The sequence below is a fragment of the Epinephelus fuscoguttatus genome, linkage group LG6, assembly GCF_011397635.1.
Source record: "Epinephelus fuscoguttatus linkage group LG6, E.fuscoguttatus.final_Chr_v1".
Classification (NCBI taxonomy): domain Eukaryota; kingdom Metazoa; phylum Chordata; class Actinopteri; order Perciformes; family Serranidae; genus Epinephelus; species Epinephelus fuscoguttatus.
Window position 1 is genome coordinate 23,131,780 of NC_064757.1, and position 18,413 is coordinate 23,150,192.

The 18,413-nt window shown below is 40.3% G+C and overlaps 1 protein-coding gene across 3 annotated transcripts in view; it reads left to right on the forward strand.

Annotated features, from left to right (window-relative positions):
• Positions 1-18,413, forward strand: part of ap1b1 (adaptor related protein complex 1 subunit beta 1) — a 36,773-nt gene continuing 18,360 nt past the window's right edge. The window contains exons 1-19 of one of the 3 annotated variants that reach the window (XM_049578661.1): positions 56-136; positions 1,793-1,853; positions 3,473-3,578; positions 3,676-3,811; positions 4,500-4,745; positions 5,001-5,191; positions 5,294-5,515; positions 5,706-5,826; positions 6,280-6,375; positions 7,981-8,096; positions 9,181-9,346; positions 12,441-12,539; positions 14,961-15,220; positions 16,482-16,686; positions 16,889-16,909; positions 17,135-17,230; positions 17,844-17,873; positions 17,965-18,102; positions 18,189-18,334. In XM_049578661.1, coding sequence (XP_049434618.1) covers positions 1,817-1,853; positions 3,473-3,578; positions 3,676-3,811; positions 4,500-4,745; positions 5,001-5,191; positions 5,294-5,515; positions 5,706-5,826; positions 6,280-6,375; positions 7,981-8,096; positions 9,181-9,346; positions 12,441-12,539; positions 14,961-15,220; positions 16,482-16,686; positions 16,889-16,909; positions 17,135-17,230; positions 17,844-17,873; positions 17,965-18,102; positions 18,189-18,334 — 2,432 coding nt within the window. In that variant the 5' untranslated portion in view covers positions 56-136; positions 1,793-1,816. The other 2 variants (XM_049578659.1, XM_049578660.1) reach the window with 2 other exon arrangements.

Here is an 18,413-nt window from a genome sequence, read left to right on the forward strand (position 1 = left end):
ATCAAGTGGGAGGGGACGAAGGCCATCACAGCCCCTACTACGCCTGTCACGGTAAGATGTTTGTGGAGCTTTTCCTCTCCAAATTCGTTGTGTGGCGAGTCTAATTTTAACTCCAGAAGGTACACTAATTCTTTCGGTAAGGTTTGAACCAGGCGGACAGATTAAGAGCTTAACTATCCCGGCAAAGGCTTCCTTAAGCCTGTGCTTAGAAGGTCATGTCTCAGCTGTGCGAGCTAGAAAAGTGGCCAGGCGCTAGCTGACACTGACAGGCACACTGCACCAGACAGTTAGCCTTTAGCACCACTTTCATTCATCTAACTGCTGTAAACATGCAGGAATGGGCGAATCAATTATGCGTGAGTAATCGATCGGATAGTATCGTTGATTGCAGAGCTATCTGCAATATTTTAACCAACTTTACCGTCACATATTTTAGTTTCATTCCAACTGAATGAAGCACTCTCGAGCCTGCCATGCTAACGTTAACGTAACGGTAGCCTGGTGCTAGCCAGCTATCGTACCTTTCCTCTAATTACTTTTTTTGCTAAGTTAGCAGAATAACTTAAAGCCAGCTTGTGTGAAGTACTCCTATTGTTAGCTTGCTAACTATTTAAGGGCACACTATTAGTTCAGTGTCAGTATGGTGAGGCAGCAGCGTGAATTTTCGTTCAAACGTACCGAAATGAGCTATATGGTCTTGTTAGCTAGGTCGCTAGCTACGACGGCAGGTGTATTTGGTTAGCTTGTGGCTAACAGCCTATCTGATGTTGACAGCTACCTGAACCTTAATGAATAATGAAACTGCCACGTTTAATTAATGAAGCGCTGTAATTTGTCAACGCAGCTCATTTTCACAGGCATCTTTCATTAATGTAGACGTAATGTCAAATACCTGTTAACATTACTCTCTGCTAGCATCGTTTTCCTGCAAGTTTCATTAAATTAAACGTTATTATTAAACGTTAACAGGAAGTCAGTCCAATGAATGAAAGGCTAGTAACATTATCAGCCGTGATAATTCTTACTGAGATGCTATCTGTGTCATTCAGTGTAGACAGCAGCCAGAGATTGCATCAATATTTGTATTGTGATTATAAAGTAATCATGATATAATGTTATATTCATGACAATATGGCACCCAGTCATAAAGCATCACAGCTGTCAGCAATATTACTGTGTTATTTCTGTAAGCAAAAAATATTCACTATATATTCAGGGCAACACTGAAAAAAATCAAAGGCAACATGATATGAAGTGTAATGATCATGTGCACAAGTCATATGATTCTTAAAAGTACACAACACTTTATGAGACAAAAAAGTCATGGTCAGTATATATAATATTTAACTCTTTTGTGTGAATTTGTGTTTTCTTGGGTTAAGTGGAGCAAAATTCTCTTTAACTTGAGTACTCTTGCTTGGGATGTATTGCAGGAAGCATTGTTGCTTAAATAGGAAATGATCCTTTGCAGATAGGTGCTGCACTATGAGTGGAAATCACCAACAGGAAATACTAACAGATAAATGTTGCAGAAATTGACTCAGTGAAAGAGACATTGCAGATCAACATTATTCAGGATTGAAGAGATGATGTTAGTGTCTGTTTTCTTAGCAGAGTCCATTGTTTTCTTGTGTCTGATAGATCACTGACACTTGTTCAAGAGAAGACAGGAATTCCTTTTATTTTCCTGCGCTTGCACTTCTAGTGTTTCCTGTTGCTCTTGTGATGCTCCAAGTTTCCACTCTGGAAAAGATTTCACAGACATCCTTCTCACCCTCTGTATCTTTTGCAGGAGAATCGACACATTGGATCCAAGATGACGGACTCCAAGTACTTCACCACTACCAAGAAAGGTCTGATAACTTACTCATTTTTATTTCATGAGATAAATGATTTAATGTGTAAAACACGTCAGTGACACGTGACAGTTTTCATATTATATAGGTTCACAGTCATTGCTAGCATTGCAACCTTTTTTTTTTTTTTTTTTTTGGTTGTTCACATGGTCCAATTAACTTAAAGCTCTTCAGTGGGTTCAGTGAAACATGGTGTATTACATGTTTATTGTCACACAGTCTATGAAAACAAAAATGCTTATTCAATTGAAGGATTTTCCTTGCGACATAAATGCATATTCTACCTTCTGAAATATAGCCATTACTAATACTGAAATGGCCTAGCTAAATACTGAAAAAAATGTGAACCAGATATGTTATGACCCTGCTTTGTATCGACATTGTTGCCAAGAACTGAACAGCTCTGGTTATTGTTAAATCAGATTAGACACATTGAGCATTAGCTGGCAGAGATTTAAATGTCCTGCTGTGCCTCCTGTTGTAATTTGTGTGGCTCGTCTTCTTACATGACCCAATCTGTGCGTGTTGCTACACACAGGGCTTAGGAAATGCAAACAGACACTTATGAGTGATAGTTTATAGACTCCTTATGGTTGTTTGGAATACTTGACACATAGAAGCATGTTGCTTTCAGTGTGTGCTTTTCTGTGCCTGATTTTGTTGTTGGGTGCAGTCTGTTACCAAAATCTCAAAGGAGATTGGAAGTGATTAGCAGTTTACAAGGTCTGGAAAACTCAAAGTAGGTAGACTCAAATTTAAGCCCAAAATTGGGAGTGTACTGACAGCATGTGTTTAAATAGTATAATACATGCAGATAGGCACGTCATGGACTCAGTGCATAAATGTAAACTAAATAAATGTGAGTCTGTTTCTGTTTTGAATAAAGCAACAAAAAAACTAAAGTGACTGTCATGGAGATCAGCATGTGACCATTTCATGATACAAAGGTATGCAGAATTTCATGTAATCAAATTGATATGCAGTGCATTGAGCTGTGTTCCAGCTGTCATGCATTGCCTGTCAAGTACATGCACACAAAACAAGAACCTCAATACCAAGTTTTGCTTTAAAGTTGATAAAAGATCATGTTGAATACCCGCCTAGCGCTACTCATCAACAGTCAGGTATCATCATCGCTTGTGCACTCTCATTTGCCATGTTATTGGAAGTGTAAGTCTGCAGCTGTTCTGCTACTAATGAGCACGTCCTGCTGCAGCTTTGTAATAAAAGCTTTCTATCACAGGAGCACTGGAAGGCTTATAAAGTGCAGCTACTGTTGAAGAGTTTTCCTTAGTCGCCAAAGTCAGTAATGTGCTAACTCACTGTAAAGTAAGGTAATCAACATATGGTCTAGTTTTTGTTTTAGATATTGAAAGGGAAAATGGTGGAAAAAGCAGCAGCAAAACTGAGGTGGTTACACAAAGAATGTAGGTGATGTGGGCTTAACTATAGCCTTGACTTTTACTGTGCTGTTGTATTAAAAAAAACACTCATACACCCATCAGTATCAGAAACTGCTGGAAAAGAGGTCAATGCTGCGCAGTCGTCCTGTCCACCCCTACATCACAAATGGATTACATGATGTGTGACTGCCTTTTTTCCTCTTGTATGTACAGGTGAGATCTTTGAGCTCAAGGCGGAGCTAAACAGTGATAAGAAAGAGAAGAAGAAGGAGGCTGTGAAGAAGGTCATTGCATCCATGACAGTTGGCAAGGATGTCAGGTGAGCCAGGAAAACATCCACACTGGAATAATGCACCGTAACAAAACACCCTACGTTTTGAGTCAATATTCATGTCACGCTTTTGTCCCTCCTTCAGCGCTCTGTTCCCAGATGTTGTGAACTGCATGCAGACGGACAACCTGGAACTGAAAAAGCTGGTCTACCTCTACCTGATGAACTATGCCAAGAGTCAGCCAGACATGGCTATCATGGCTGTTAACACCTTTGTAAAGGTAAAGCTCAATCTGTCAAAAATATGTAGGAACTATATTGAATGATTTACATTTCTATAATTTCATTAGAGTAGTAGCAGTAATTGGTGAGATTAGAGCTTGTAGATGAAGTGCTATAAAGAGATTTGTGCAGTCCTTTAATTTGTGCACAACTTGTGTGCCAAAAAATAATTTAGAAAAGAAAAGAACAGCAAAAGGAAATATTAGTTTTACTGGGAAATTGTCAACATAAATATTAGTATTTTATTAAAATTTCACCATTTGGACACACTTTTGGTACCAGGAAGTTTCAGATTGTGCTCATGTTATAAACAGGGGTATACTGTGTGATTGGGAGGATGAATATTCTCTCACTAATTTGAACCTACTCATGCATGTTGTTTTGGGCTACACTTGTCTGCACTCCTGTGTAAAGTGACTTGTCATTATCTCTCTGAATTCAATGAGATAATTACCAAACCTCAAGGTAGTTTTAAGGCAAATATAGCCATCTGTATCCTGGAGATTGATTGTCTTATTTTCCGTCTTTTATTATACTACAATAGCAGTGGCACCTCAATGTATGATGAGTTAATTCTTTACATAATGATAACAAATGTTAGATGCTTTTAAAATGATGATGTAGTGTGATATAAAACTAAATCACAAGTTGTGACAAAACTATGATCTCTCTGACCCACCCATCTAGGACTGTGAAGACCCTAATCCTCTAATCCGGGCCCTTGCTGTTCGTACAATGGGCTGCATCCGCGTGGACAAGATCACTGAGTACCTCTGCGAGCCACTGCGGAAATGTCTGAAGGACGAAGACCCATATGTGAGGAAGACGGCCGCTGTTTGTGTAGCAAAGCTTCATGATATCAATGCCCAGTTGGTGGAAGACCAGGGCTTCCTGGACACCCTTAAAGACCTCATCTCTGACTCCAACCCCATGGTACGACTGCTTCAGGCAGCCTACTCGCTGGCCATTGAGCCAGCCACATTTGATTTCTTACTGAGGAGGGTGGTGACACAGCTGGCTACGAGCCGCAGCTCTGCCTTTCACTGATAAGCTCTTTGCTGGCAAACAAATGTTCAGCCTGTTGCCATAATTGTGTTTGTACAACGACCTCTCATTTATATCTTAATGTAGCTAGGGGCTTCTGTTTTTTCCGTCAGCATTTATCTGTGCTCTTGTCTTCATTTTTAGGTTGTAGCAAACGCAGTAGCAGCGCTGTCTGAGATAGCAGAGTCTCACCCCAACAGTAATCTACTGGACCTGAACCCTCAGACCATCAACAAGTTGCTGACAGCTTTAAATGAGTGTACAGAGTGGGGACAGATATTCATTCTTGACTGCCTGGCAAATTACACACCTCGTGATGACCGCGAGTCCCAAAGGTAGGAAGGGGCTCTGTCTTCATTAGCACTGCATGGTAGTTAGCAGATACACCCATTAAACCCTGTTTAATTGCATTTTTCTCTCCCACTATCATCTGCTAGCATCTGTGAGCGTGTGACTCCACGGCTTTCCCACGCCAACTCTGCAGTGGTGTTGTCAGCTGTTAAAGTTTTAATGAAGTTCATGGAGATGCTGCCCAAAGACTTGGACTACTATGGCACCCTGCTGAAGAAGCTTGCCCCTCCACTGGTCACTCTCCTCTCTGCTGAACCCGAGTTGCAATATGTCGCTCTTAGAAACATCAACCTCATTGTACAGAGACGGTAAATGTGGGGAGATGACCTGGGGATATCTTTTTGCTATTTTTTATACTTTGGAAATATCAAGACCTAAAAAAAGGTTGCTTTTACTGTAGCATGGTAGATTTTAGTTTGATTCCATTTTACTTTATGGTATGTTGTATAACAGTCTGTCAACTGTCATAAATAACAAGAAATATTGATGTCCCTGTAGCCCAGAGATCCTGAAACACGAGATGAAGGTTTTCTTTGTGAAGTACAATGACCCAATCTATGTCAAACTGGAGAAGCTGGACATCATGATTCGCCTCGCATCTCAAGCCAACATCGCCCAGGTAACACACACAAAGCTATAATTAAGGGTGCATCTCATCACTGATAAATCTTTTGGTCATTTTCTCGACTGACTGATTAGTTGTTTGGTCTATGAAATGTCTGAAAATGGTTAAAAAAAAATCAATCAGTATTTCCCACAACCCAAGATGATGTCTTCAAATGGCTTGTTTTGTCCAAAACCAAAAGATGTTCAGTTTACTGTCTTACAGGAGTAAAGAAACCAGGAAGTAGTCACGTAAAAGAAGCTGGATTCAAAGAATTTTGACTTTTTTATTCTTGGGGAAAAAAACAACTTAAAATGACTCATCGATCATTAAATTAGTTAGTGATTAATTTAATGTTTAATAACTTAATAAGTTGGAAAATCATTATCTTAAGTTGCTTTTAAAAAAGCAAAGATATTATTCACAAGATCATCTGAGTGACACTAATGCTCGTTTGTCTCGCTGCAGGTCCTGGCTGAGCTGAAGGAGTATGCCACTGAGGTGGATGTGGACTTTGTCCGTAAAGCAGTCAGAGCCATTGGCCGCTGTGCCATCAAAGTAGAGGTAGGTGGAGATTATGCCTTACTGTTGCCAGATGTTTTGTTGGTCAAAATCTTGTTTCAGCTTTGTATGTATTTAAGTGATGAAGCATCAGTTTATATGATCGTTCATATTCACTGGTACAACACTTTAAATCATTAAAGCCACGGTTGTGTTTTTATAATGAACAAAAAGTAACTCTGTCATAATGACAGTACTGTGTGTTTTCATAAAACAAATTATAATACAGTTTATTATGGTTTCCATTTTGGCCATGTAAGAGTATACAGTATATCATGGTATTTTCTCTCATAATTTCAAAAGATTGTACTTGAAAATGAACACAGGACTATTTACTGCTCTAGCCTAGACTGAAAGGAGTGTTTAGGCCTCATGTTAAATGTATAATACCACTCTGTTATTTCTTGTTATTTACATTACAAAACAAAAAGTAATATGTAATATTTCAAAGCCTATAAGCGTTCATTTCAAAATGATGATTCCATGATTTTCTTTTCCCTGATGACCCACAGTTGAATAACTAGTTGCAAACAAGATGTGCCTGATGATTTTCAAATGCACTGTAAGCCGAATTTTCTATTTAACTGCTGATGTAACTCTGTTTCATCCACTGACATCAATGGCAAGTCGATGTGATGAGTTGTATTTAGGGGTGAAAGTAGAGTGAAATCTTGCTGGTACTCTTCCCCCAATCTTCATTGCTTCATATTGTTCTCCTCAACACACAGAGAAATCAGAAACACTTGACATCATGTATAGTAAATTATTTAAATTGTAAGTGTCCTAGAATAATTTGTGAATGACAAAACTTTTAAAATCATAGCAGTTTGTTTTGTTTTAAATAGTTATTGAATATATGAGGACACTGCACTGCATAAGAGTGACTTTTTTGTCCCAGCCCCCATTGAAAGCACATTTTCCCCAAACTAAGTTATGTATTATAACCAACAGGAGACCATTGATGTGCAAAGTGATTTCGGGGACACTACACTTTATAAGAGCCAAGTTATTTTTGTAGTGTATCTTTTTAGGGTTGCTCTTTGTACATGGTCCCTGTGCACTTGTCTCACAGCCGGCTGCACACCGAGATCAGTGTTATCTGTCCAGCTCGGAGGATATCTCCTGGTGAAAATTAGGTTGAAGCTGGTAGTCGACCTTGCAACGCTTAGAAAGAGGCGTTGTTTGTGTTGTAATAACATTTCGCTTATGAGTTATTGATCTGGGAAGTTCCAATCTGTGAAACTCTTTCCAACATTAGCAAACTAGTTTAGGCAGACAGCTGCTGTCCCCTCTCTCAGTACTGCGTACCTGCCCTGAATCTTTTAGAGCTACAGAGTACCAGACCGTACCAGATCGTACCAGCCTACTCTTACCGTTGGTTGCATTTAAAGACAGGAAGGAACAAAGAACAGCTGCACAGCTTGACACTGCTGGAAAGTGTGTTACTCAGCAGATTTGTTGCGTAATATATGCCATATGTAACTAGTTGAAATGTCATACTGTGGCATGTATTATTTATGCATAGTTATATGCACACTGTTCATCTATCTGTACTGTTTTTAATCTGCAGGCCTATCATGACAGAATTTTCTTCTCTCCCTTCATTAGCAATCAGCGGAGCGTTGTGTCAGCACACTGCTAGACCTCATCCAAACCAAGGTCAACTATGTGGTGCAGGAAGCCATTGTGGTCATCAAAGACATCTTCCGCAAGTACCCTAACAAGTAAGTTCCCTCGTAGGCATCAGTGTGGTCATTTGCACATGCTTTGTTAACAGTTATTATCCACATTCAGTCATAACAGTCTGATGTTGACATTTAAGAGCTATTTAATTTCACTTACTGTTATACACAAGCAGACACCCAGACTGTTCCACTTCACTGACCCTCAGATTATTTTCTCTTGGTCTTAAAATGTGCAGAGAAAAAGCTCATTACACAGACAAAAGGTGTTTTCAGCTTGGCATTTAGCCTGAAAGGCATGCACAAGAGTTTTCAGAGACGGAAAAATGTCCTTGGTAACACAGAGAGTGTTTGTGGTGGACAGCACTTTAAAACCCTGCATTGATCGCACCTGGTCAAAGGTCAGGCAGATTTGACTAGAGCGTGACTTCTGCTGTGGATCCAACAGAGTGAGTTCATGTGCCAGACAGAAACCTCTTCCACACAGCAGTAGACGGTCACCGTGGAGTCGTGAGTCTCCAAGGGAGCGGCTTTGGAAAGTTTCCCGCACAGCATGGCTCAAGCCTTCAGCTATATGAGTCACTACCACTCAAACTTCTGCCTTTTCTATTAATTAGACATCAACAAAATCTTTTCGCCTTGGCAGATCTTGTAATGAAAGTATTATGTAAATGGAATTTGTTATTATCATGACTTTTATGCAGATCAGAAATGCCTCAACCACATGAATTCATCAGCCACAGCAGGAAACATTGTGTGGTTGAGCATTTAGCAAGTGAGAGACCCATGGATCAAACCAGAGCTAAAAGGACAGTAAATATTGGATTTACATTTGTCAGGCTGCCAGAACACACAACAGCAAAGTAATGCTAATGTTGCTCTGTGTGTGCTGGATGTGAAATTTGCAGTTGTATGCTGACACGTTTTATTAGCCGGTGACATGCTGTGGATGTTTATCCATCAGTTTGTTTTGCTGGGTTGTTTTCTGTCCTTCTGTTTTTGTAAATAGATTAATGAAGTCTTATGTAAATAATAGTAATTTGTTTACACATTTTGTGTTTCCTAATACATCTGCAATATTTGAGTGCATGCACAGTATAATGTTGATTTGTGTGGCTGTTTCAAGGTACGAGAGTGTGATTGCCACCCTGTGTGAAAACCTGGACTCCTTGGATGAGCCGGAGGCACGTGCTGCTATGATCTGGATTGTTGGAGAGTATGCCGAGCGCATCGACAACGCTGATGAGCTGCTGGAGAGCTTTTTGGAGGGTTTCCATGATGAAAGCACTCAGGTGTGTTTGTGTGGAGAGTTTGGGAAGGCTGTTGATCCAAAAATGGGTAGTCCATTTGTAATGGTAATGGCACCAGTAATTTGCAACCAGTCCTGGCAGTAAGTAGCACATGTTGGATTCTGTAGTACAAAATAATTAAAGTCTTTGTAAGCTGCTGCAGAGAGGTAAAAAATGGAGGTGACCTGCCACACACAAATGCAGTACTATCGCAGAGAACAGGTCCGATTTTTTTTTTTTTTTTTTTTTTTTTTTTATCCATGGACCTTAGCCAATTCTGGATGATTTCTCTCTTGAATGTAAAGGGGAAGATTTTCTTTAGTGTAGTAGCACAGAGATTAGCCCTTTACTTAGAAAGGAATAGCTTAATAGATACTGTGGTGCAGAAGGCAGGAATACCAGGTTTTGCAGGGTGTTTAGAGCATACTAGCATGATCTGGCACCAGATTCAGGCAGCGAAGATTAAGAAAAGGGACCTGCATGTATTATTTTTAGATCTTGCAAATGTGTTTGGTTCAGTACCGCATAGCTTCGTTTGGAGTGCGTTTGACTACAAAGTGCCATATGTAGTTGTTAACTTGGTGAAAGCATATTTTTCAGGATATTAGGTTGTGTCTAAGTACGGCAGGTTTCACATCAGGTTGGCAGAGGCTAGAAATAGGCATCATGGCAGGGTGTACAATTTCTCCATTGGAAGGAAGTAATGGAAGTAATCATCAGGGCTCAGCTCAAGTGGGCCAGCATGAGGATCAAGCCTAGTAAGTCTAGAAGCATCTCAATACGTAGAGTGAAGTTAAGTGAAGTTTGTCATAGATGTTGAGGAAATCCCAACAATTAGGGAAAAGTCAGTAAAGAGCTTAGGTAGATGGTACAATGTGGAGTTGAATGATGAGGTACAGGTGGTGAAATTTAGAAAAGATCTGGTGGAAGGATTGGATAGAATAGATAAATCAGAACTTCCAGGAAAGTTGAAGTTGTGGTGTTTGCAGTTTGGGCTATATCCTAGGTTAATGTAGCCACTGTCAGTTGTGGAGAGAATTGAAAGGTTGGTTAGCTTCTATATTAGGGAGTTGTTGGGCACTCCTCTGTGTCTAAGTAGTGTTGCATTGTATGGAAAAGGGATACTTCAGCAAATTAAATGCTCTGATTCAGGGTGCCGTACTTGCAAATCGTGAGGGAGGGAGGGAAGCAGTGATTTGTGTCTGTTTGTGTGTGATTAATTTGAGTCTTACCTTTTGTTTTATTTTCATATTGCGTATTTTGTATTATTTTGCGACTCTGTAACTATGTTTGAGTGTGTGTGTGAGAGAGAGAGTTTTTAAAGAATATTTTGTCTGCACATGATTTCGAATAATAAAATAGCCCTCCAGAGGCAGATAAGTACGTTAGTCTTTTTTTTTTTTTTTTTTTTTTGATTACTGAAATGTTTAACCACTAATCCTTAGCCATATTTGAAGTGTAACCCTTCACCATAACATACCACTAGTGTTTTTATCAGTAAAAATAAAACATTTTTCACACATAAAAAGCACAAAGATGTTGAAATCTAGGCATATTTTGCCATCATAACTTGGTCCTCAGAATTCACCAGATTGATGCCTTTAAATCATATATATATATATACAAAATTTTCTTAAGTTAAGCCTTGCCATAATAGCTTATCATAGGGCTTAGGAGGTTATTCACTGAGTGCTGATTCTTCCTCTAGAGCACAAATTTCTTGTGTTTATTTGAACTAACTGAAAAAAATCCTGGATGGTAATATATTAAATTTTCCTCAGACGAACAGTACATGATAAGAAGTACTGGAAATAATGGGAACCCCTTTTTTTTTATCAGGCTCAGACACATTCTGTGGAGAAGCCAGCCTTCACTCTGGAGAGGGTTCTGCCACAGTTCGCTGTGGGATTACAACAGGCTTTATTTGGTTAGACAGCTCCCCCTAAGTAATAGACCGATTCCCGTATTATTCTCTTGGAGAGGCTTTTCTGATTTATATTATGTGATTTTGTGGACAGAAAGAAATGAGTTATGCATTAAGAAGATCCCTTTTGTGCTGTTTAATAACAACAGATTAAACTAGTGGTTGAATGCATAATGTGTAGCAGGGAGTGGCATCCATGGGAAACCTAAACCCTGAGAAGGAAAAGGAGTTTAATCTTTGTTTATTTATTATGTGTTTACTGTAGTTCAGTGCAGTGCAGGTCATTGTTAAGAGATCATCATTAAGATCAGTGCTGCGCAAGCTAATGAATTGAATTAGTTACAGTTACTAGCCACTTCTCTCAAAAGCAATTTAATTACTTAAATGAAATAACAAGTGTTTCTTAGACATTTGACAGTAATTTCTTTTCACGACAGGCCATTGGAATAAAAGTAGTAAAAGTTATTAACACACTGAGGTCTGTCTTTTGTATCCTAAACAGTAATTCAAATCCTGCACACACACTAAAACTCACCATTATAGGCATGTTTTTGTCCTTGAACTCAATGAGGGAAAGATAATGTCCATATTTCTAGGACAGCAAGCTCACATTGTCTGAACTGTCAGCCATTGTTGGCTAGTGACAGTCTAATGCTGACTGATTCAGTCATTCAGTCATTTATTGCGCCTCTAAAAGGTTGTCTGACTACTGATGCACTGGTCGACTGGCGTGTCCCGTGTTGCTCCAAGTAACATTGGTTATTAATAACTTACAGAAACATGGCGTGCAATAGTCCACCTCCTCTGTCACCTCTGTCTCTGTCTTTCACTGTCAAACACACACACACACAAGATGGAGGGACTGAACGCTGCTCACCGAAGCTGTGCATCACTACGGGTGACATTAGATCATAACTGGGAAACAATCTATTTAACATGCTGCGTTTGTTTAAAGAGCCTGTTGAAATTTCAGTAATTGTGATATGTATGAAAGAGTAATTAGTTACATGTGTAATTACTGCCACAGGTAGTGGAATTACGGTAACACCAACACTGGTTAAGATGCACTTTGCCACTGTTTACAGTTTTAGGCAAAATTTTACGAGCACTTGCTGTGTTTAAAAGTAATATGTGAGCAGTTGTAACACGCTGTACGTGCACTGTGTCCTCTAGGTGCAGTTGCAGCTGCTGACGGCAATTGTGAAGTTGTTCCTGAAAAAGCCTACCGAGACCCAGGAGCTAGTGCAGCAGGTGCTAAGCCTAGCCACGCAGGTGAGAAGAGAAAAAGCTCACACCCATATTTCATGTTGCTCTCATCATCATCTACACATGCTCGACAGTCATCACTTACTGTCTAATATTCTGAACTCGCTGTCCATGTTCTCATCAGACACTGCTTTAGACTTTGCTTCTTTTTGCATCTTTTCTGAGGAGTTCTCTTTTCTGTCATCATTCCAGGGTCTATCAAGTATTGTAATGACAATATGGATTTGGCTCTTCCCTCAGTAATGACTGCAGCGGATTGAGCGTACTCTGCTATTAGGCTAATTGCTTTTTAATAGTTTTAGGTAGAGAGTTGATTTTAAAAATGAAAACAAACATTCTTAGATAATTCTATTAAGTATTATCAAGCCAAAATAATTTCCTTATCTGACATCATGTCGCAGTTCATTTAAATTAAGATCTACCTACTTTAAACATTGTCTTAATGTTTAGTCAATCTGACACATGCACTCAGTGTACTCAGAATACTGCAGACACCTACTTTCATGCACTCTGGTTATGTTCACCCATCCAGCGCTTTTGGTCAACAGTCACTCAAAAAACTCTCCTCCATTTTGGACTGCAGGATCCCATTATCTCCCAACCTGTGCTTAATTGGTGACCTGATGACAATTGACCTCCCAAACAGCCACTGCAATTCTCTTCTTGTAGCTCGCCATGAGAAAATATCTGCTGGCCACAGAAACCAATTAACATACTTTACAGAAAAATGGTCACCATTTATTCACTCACTAAACGTGTCTGTATAGTGCCACTCAGCCTGTGAGCATATGCCACCTGTACATATAAATTTTACAACTCAAGAAAGACTGTTGTGTAATATGTAACGTGTTTCTGTTAATGGTGTAACCCCTAATCCTTCTAGCTCTCTCACCACAATATACCACAGCGGTTCATCAGAACTCAAGGTCTTAAGCATGTGTTAGGTGCACCTTCTTCCCTTTGAATCCGGGCCTGCTCCCTGGCTCTGTGGGGGATCGCGGGGCCGGGCGGTTTCCCCTGGGGGGCTGTTTCCGCCCCTGGTGGTGCGGGGTGGGTGGGCTTTGTTGCTTGTTTCCTTACTTTCCCCTTGACACACTTTGGTGTATCACGGCCCTCTCTGGCTCATATTAGGAAGTTGGAGAAGTAGTCTCCAGGGAGGGTGGGTGACGGTCACAACCACGCATTATGGGTATAAAATACTTGACTGCAAGATTAACAGTGCATCAATCTTCACAAGAAGCTTACACCCTTTTGTGGCGCTAAGCTGTGAAGACCAATGCAGACAAGTAGGGGGAAAAAAAAAAACCATTGTCTTAATGTAGGTACAAAAACTAGGTTGCATTGGTGCACATAGTACCGTGTCTACATGTTTGAAAGCTTCAAATCCAAATGAAGCGGCATTTGAGAACATCTATCTTAAGTTTCGTGTTGTATTTTCGAATAAACTAATGACTAAATGACTTTACTCAAAGCTAATAAATTCTTCTAGCCTCTGGGCCAGTAACGGTGGCTTTTCTTGGGGAAAAAAAACACATAGTAACGTATGTTATTGCTAGCTGGCTAACTTAATCTCAGCTCTGTGTGGCTATAAGATGCAGATGGATTGAGGGGTGGGAGTCATGATATTATTGCCTTAAATGTGTCCATGCTAGCTTCCATAAGCACGTCATATTTTGTTTAACAAAAAGAAAACAAGAATTTGATGTAAGAACATAAAGAAATGGATTTTTATGGCGTTAAATAGGTACACAACATGACTGGGAGTGTTATCTAAAGGGGTTAAAAAGGCAATTTTAATTTCATTTCACCTTGAAATAAAACTTTTGAAAATCTATTTTAGTACAAATATCATTATGAGTGTGCTCGTCTTTTGCCCTCTGTCATTTATGTACATGAAGATGACAGATTACAAGAAACAAACAGCACCACTGGCAGCTATGGTTTCAGGGTCAGCTCGAGTCAAAGTTGAGTGAAAGTCCATCTGACACAGCATCAACAAAAAACAAAAATTATAAGCTTCACAAAGAGTTTGACAGGCCTTGTGCGCTGTATTATACTATGAATTTATCTGCAGCAATAAATTGGCAACCCTGAACATGTGCAGGCAGAAAGCAGCAATGGGGAGAATACATTTGTGCCTCATAACTCAAAATAACCTCATGACAAAATATATTTTTATTCATTGAACTCAAATCATTTGAGAGCCTCATATATTATCTGCAGTTTTAAAATTTGACTGCATACATACATTTAGGTCTCTTTTTTTCTTTAGCTGAAACCCTGAGAACCTATTTGATAACTCTGAGTCACTACTCAGCCTCTCATATTGGGGCCAAGACAAAAAAGAGTCTAACATTAAATATTTATTAAACATGCTCCATGAATAATAATAATTCTTCATCCCCTTTCCTCCGTCTCTCTCTGCAGGACTCTGATAACCCAGACCTCCGGGACCGTGGCTACATCTACTGGCGTCTGCTCTCCACAGACCCTGTGGCTGCCAAGGAGGTGGTTCTGGCTGAGAAGCCGCTGATCTCCGAAGAGACAGATCTGATTGAGCCCACACTGCTGGAGGAGCTCATCTGCCACATTGGTACTCTGGCCTCTGTCTACCACAAGCCTCCCAGTGCCTTTGTCGAGGGCAGCCGTGGTGTTCAGCACAAGAGACTCCCCGGCAGTGCTGGATCGTGAGTCATGCGCCTTTTTTCTATAAACACTGCAGGCAAAAGGGGGTTTGTTTACCTAAGTGAATCTAGCTTCTTGACGCTGCTATTATGTTTTCCTTCAAATCTGATGAGTAACACAATTTCCCGCAGTGTCACGCTGTGCAACTTCTTTTTTGTTCCTTCCTGTGTTTTAAACACAACTCATCACATCACATCACATCTATTTGCCAGTTACCTTGGAAGACTAGATAAAGTTATACAAGCAGGTTAACAACAAATTAGGTTTACAGCGCTTTTTAAAATCACAAAGAGTGTACCAATCAGGACATGTGGGGCCAATAGCTGGAGGCTGTATCAGCCAAGGCCGTCATCAATCCTGGAGTTCTGTCTATTTGAAGCCCTCCATTTATCACGTAGCATTATTTATTCATTCAGTTATTTTTAACAACACTGCTATTAAGCTTTAAAATTGAGAGATGAGAAATTGGATTAAATTTATAACTGTTTTATTTATTGGCAGGCAACATGTGCAACATATTCCACTCTCTCTCTCTAGAGGACACTACTTTAAACCATAGTAGCCTACACTTGGTTATTGGAAGCAGCTTTGAGCTTAACAAATGTAGCTTTCCTGTGGAATAAAATGATTGTGATTTTATAAAATAAAACTAGAATAAGAGCTAAATGTGCGCAACACACCACGCTGAAATAATACAAAGATACTGAGGCAACCAGTGTTCATTTTGTGAGGTATTTTTTTATTTAGTCTTGATAAACATCCTTGTCTTTATCATATTTAGTCAACTTCATCCTGATCTTTTTACTCAAGTTTTAGTTGGCTTAAAGTCTGAGCATTTTAGTATTATTATTCAAAGAAACGGTTACTATTTTTAGTTTAGTTTTAGTCAATGAAAACTGTTGACATTTTAGTCTTTTTATAAGCAATATATTAAACATTTTGGTCCATCTAGTCGAGCCGAAACCATAAATGTTTGTCATTTTAGTCAAGCTTTTTTCACATTATTTGAAGCTGAATCATGACTTATCCCGCTACAGTTTCATGTCAGCTTCCGCTTGCGTGTAACCAACTCCTCTCCCTCTCACACGTACACACTTGTATATGCCGACTAGTCTGTAATATATTATCAACGTTTTACCGGCATGTAGAGAAATTGTCTCGTGTGTGTTGCTTTGTCTGATCAACCTGATCAAACTGTGCAGAATAAATGCAAAACCTAAATTAATGTTGCATTCTTTTTCCTTTGTGTTTTATGTCTGCTAGTGGGGAGAGTGTTGAGAGCCCGGATACAGGTTCTGCTGCTGGAGTTTCTGAGGCGCCTCCTGCTGTCATCCCATCCCAGGGAGACCTCCTTGGAGATCTGCTTAATCTGGACCTGACACCTCCTACCACCACCGGCCCACCACCCCCCTCCTCTGGCATGCAGATGGGTGCTATGGACCTTCTTGGAGGAGGACTAGACAGCCTGGTAGGTCTTCTACACAATACTGTTTGGATGAAGCTGTAATAACACATCGTAATTGATTTCAGTAATGGGCTTTATGTTAATGGGACCTAGTGACGGTAATTTATCTTTGCATTTTGTCTTTTTTTCTACCTCTTGGTGCTTTCTCTTTCTTTCTTTTGACCCTTGTGTGTTTTCCTTTCTGTGTTCAATGCTGCACCTGCAGATGGGGGATGAGTCTGAGCCGGTAACTACATGGAGGGAGAGGGCACAACATTTATAAACCATGTCAGGCCATTTTAGAGGATTGATTTAATCACTGCTGTTTTACTGTCGCTCTCATACATCAGTTTGACATTTTCATTCATCATTTGTCATTGTTTATTATTGTGTTTTCTCTGGTAAGCATGCTTTTAAATCCTTGAGTCCACCTCTTTTCTTATCTCTGGGCTCTGCGATTTGTTTCAATCAGCCGCCCATTCCCCTGCGGACGGACACTCCTCAGTCACCTCAGCTCTCACATCAGTCCCACTCGTCCCCATCGCCCCCAGATTACAGCCCCACTGAGGTTGGTCCTGGGGACCACGCTGGACCAGTAAAGGCCAGCACCAACCTAGAGCCCCCTCTTGTCCCCTTTTGTACCACTGTGTCCTCTGAGTAGTCTTCCCCAGCAGTGATCTGTGCTCGTTTGCACTTGTGTGGCATTCTTTGTTTCCCACTCCATTTAGGGGAAATTTTAGTAGATCTCGCTTACAGTTTTTGTCAAAATATTGTCTTTCATGCACAGTAGGTAAGTGTTGTCACTGTGTGGAATCACTATGTTTTTTGCACCACCAGTCTCGTTAACTGTACCCCCAGCCTTTTCATCACCACTGTAGACACACTTAGTGAATAGCATTTGAACCAAACCTGTTGGATTTCAATAGCCACTCAGCCTGACTTGTGTGGGCAGCCAGAGGCCAGTCGCTTAAAAGGAGAATTTCTGCTCTACTGGTGTCTCCTTCTTCTTGCTGTCTCTTGTAAATAGTGCAAACCCCATAGCAGTCATTAATCATGGACAGACCATTTCTTAGACCCTCACACCCCTCCATCCATCCTCATCAAACCTTCCAGAATATAATTTAATGTTGCACCAATAGATAACTTGGATTTTTTTTTGTGCTTCTTCCTCTCCTACCCAGCTCGGCGGAGATCTTGGAGGTAGTCCTGCTGTAAGTCATCTCGAGTTTTTGTTGGGCTTCGATTGCTCGGTAAAGGGTGACTTTAATATGTCATGATAACGTGTTGCTTTATGGCCCACAGATGGGGGCTGGATTCAGTGCTCCTCCAGCTGCAATGCCAGCCTCTTTCAATGCCCCAGTTAGCGGCGGTCTGGATGACCTGTTTGATCTCGGAGGTGGAGTTGGTATGCCGATGGGAGCCTACAGCCCCCCTAAAACAGTGAGTCTCATAAGCTGAGATGACACATGCTATAGAAAGCTGTAACACCAGTGGTGGAAAAAATAACCGTTCTGGTTTCTGTTCAGGTTTGGCTTCCAGCCATGAAGGCCAAGGGTCTGGAGATATCAGGCACTTTTGCCCGCCGTGCTGGGGTCATCCAAATGGAGATGACCCTCACTAATAAAGCCATGAGTGGCATGGCTGATTTTGCCATCCAGTTTAACAGAAACAGGTAAGACCATCTGCTAAGTAAAATGTTGAAATTTCTGAATATTCATACACTTGGTGAAACTTTTTCCCCACCCTCTGTG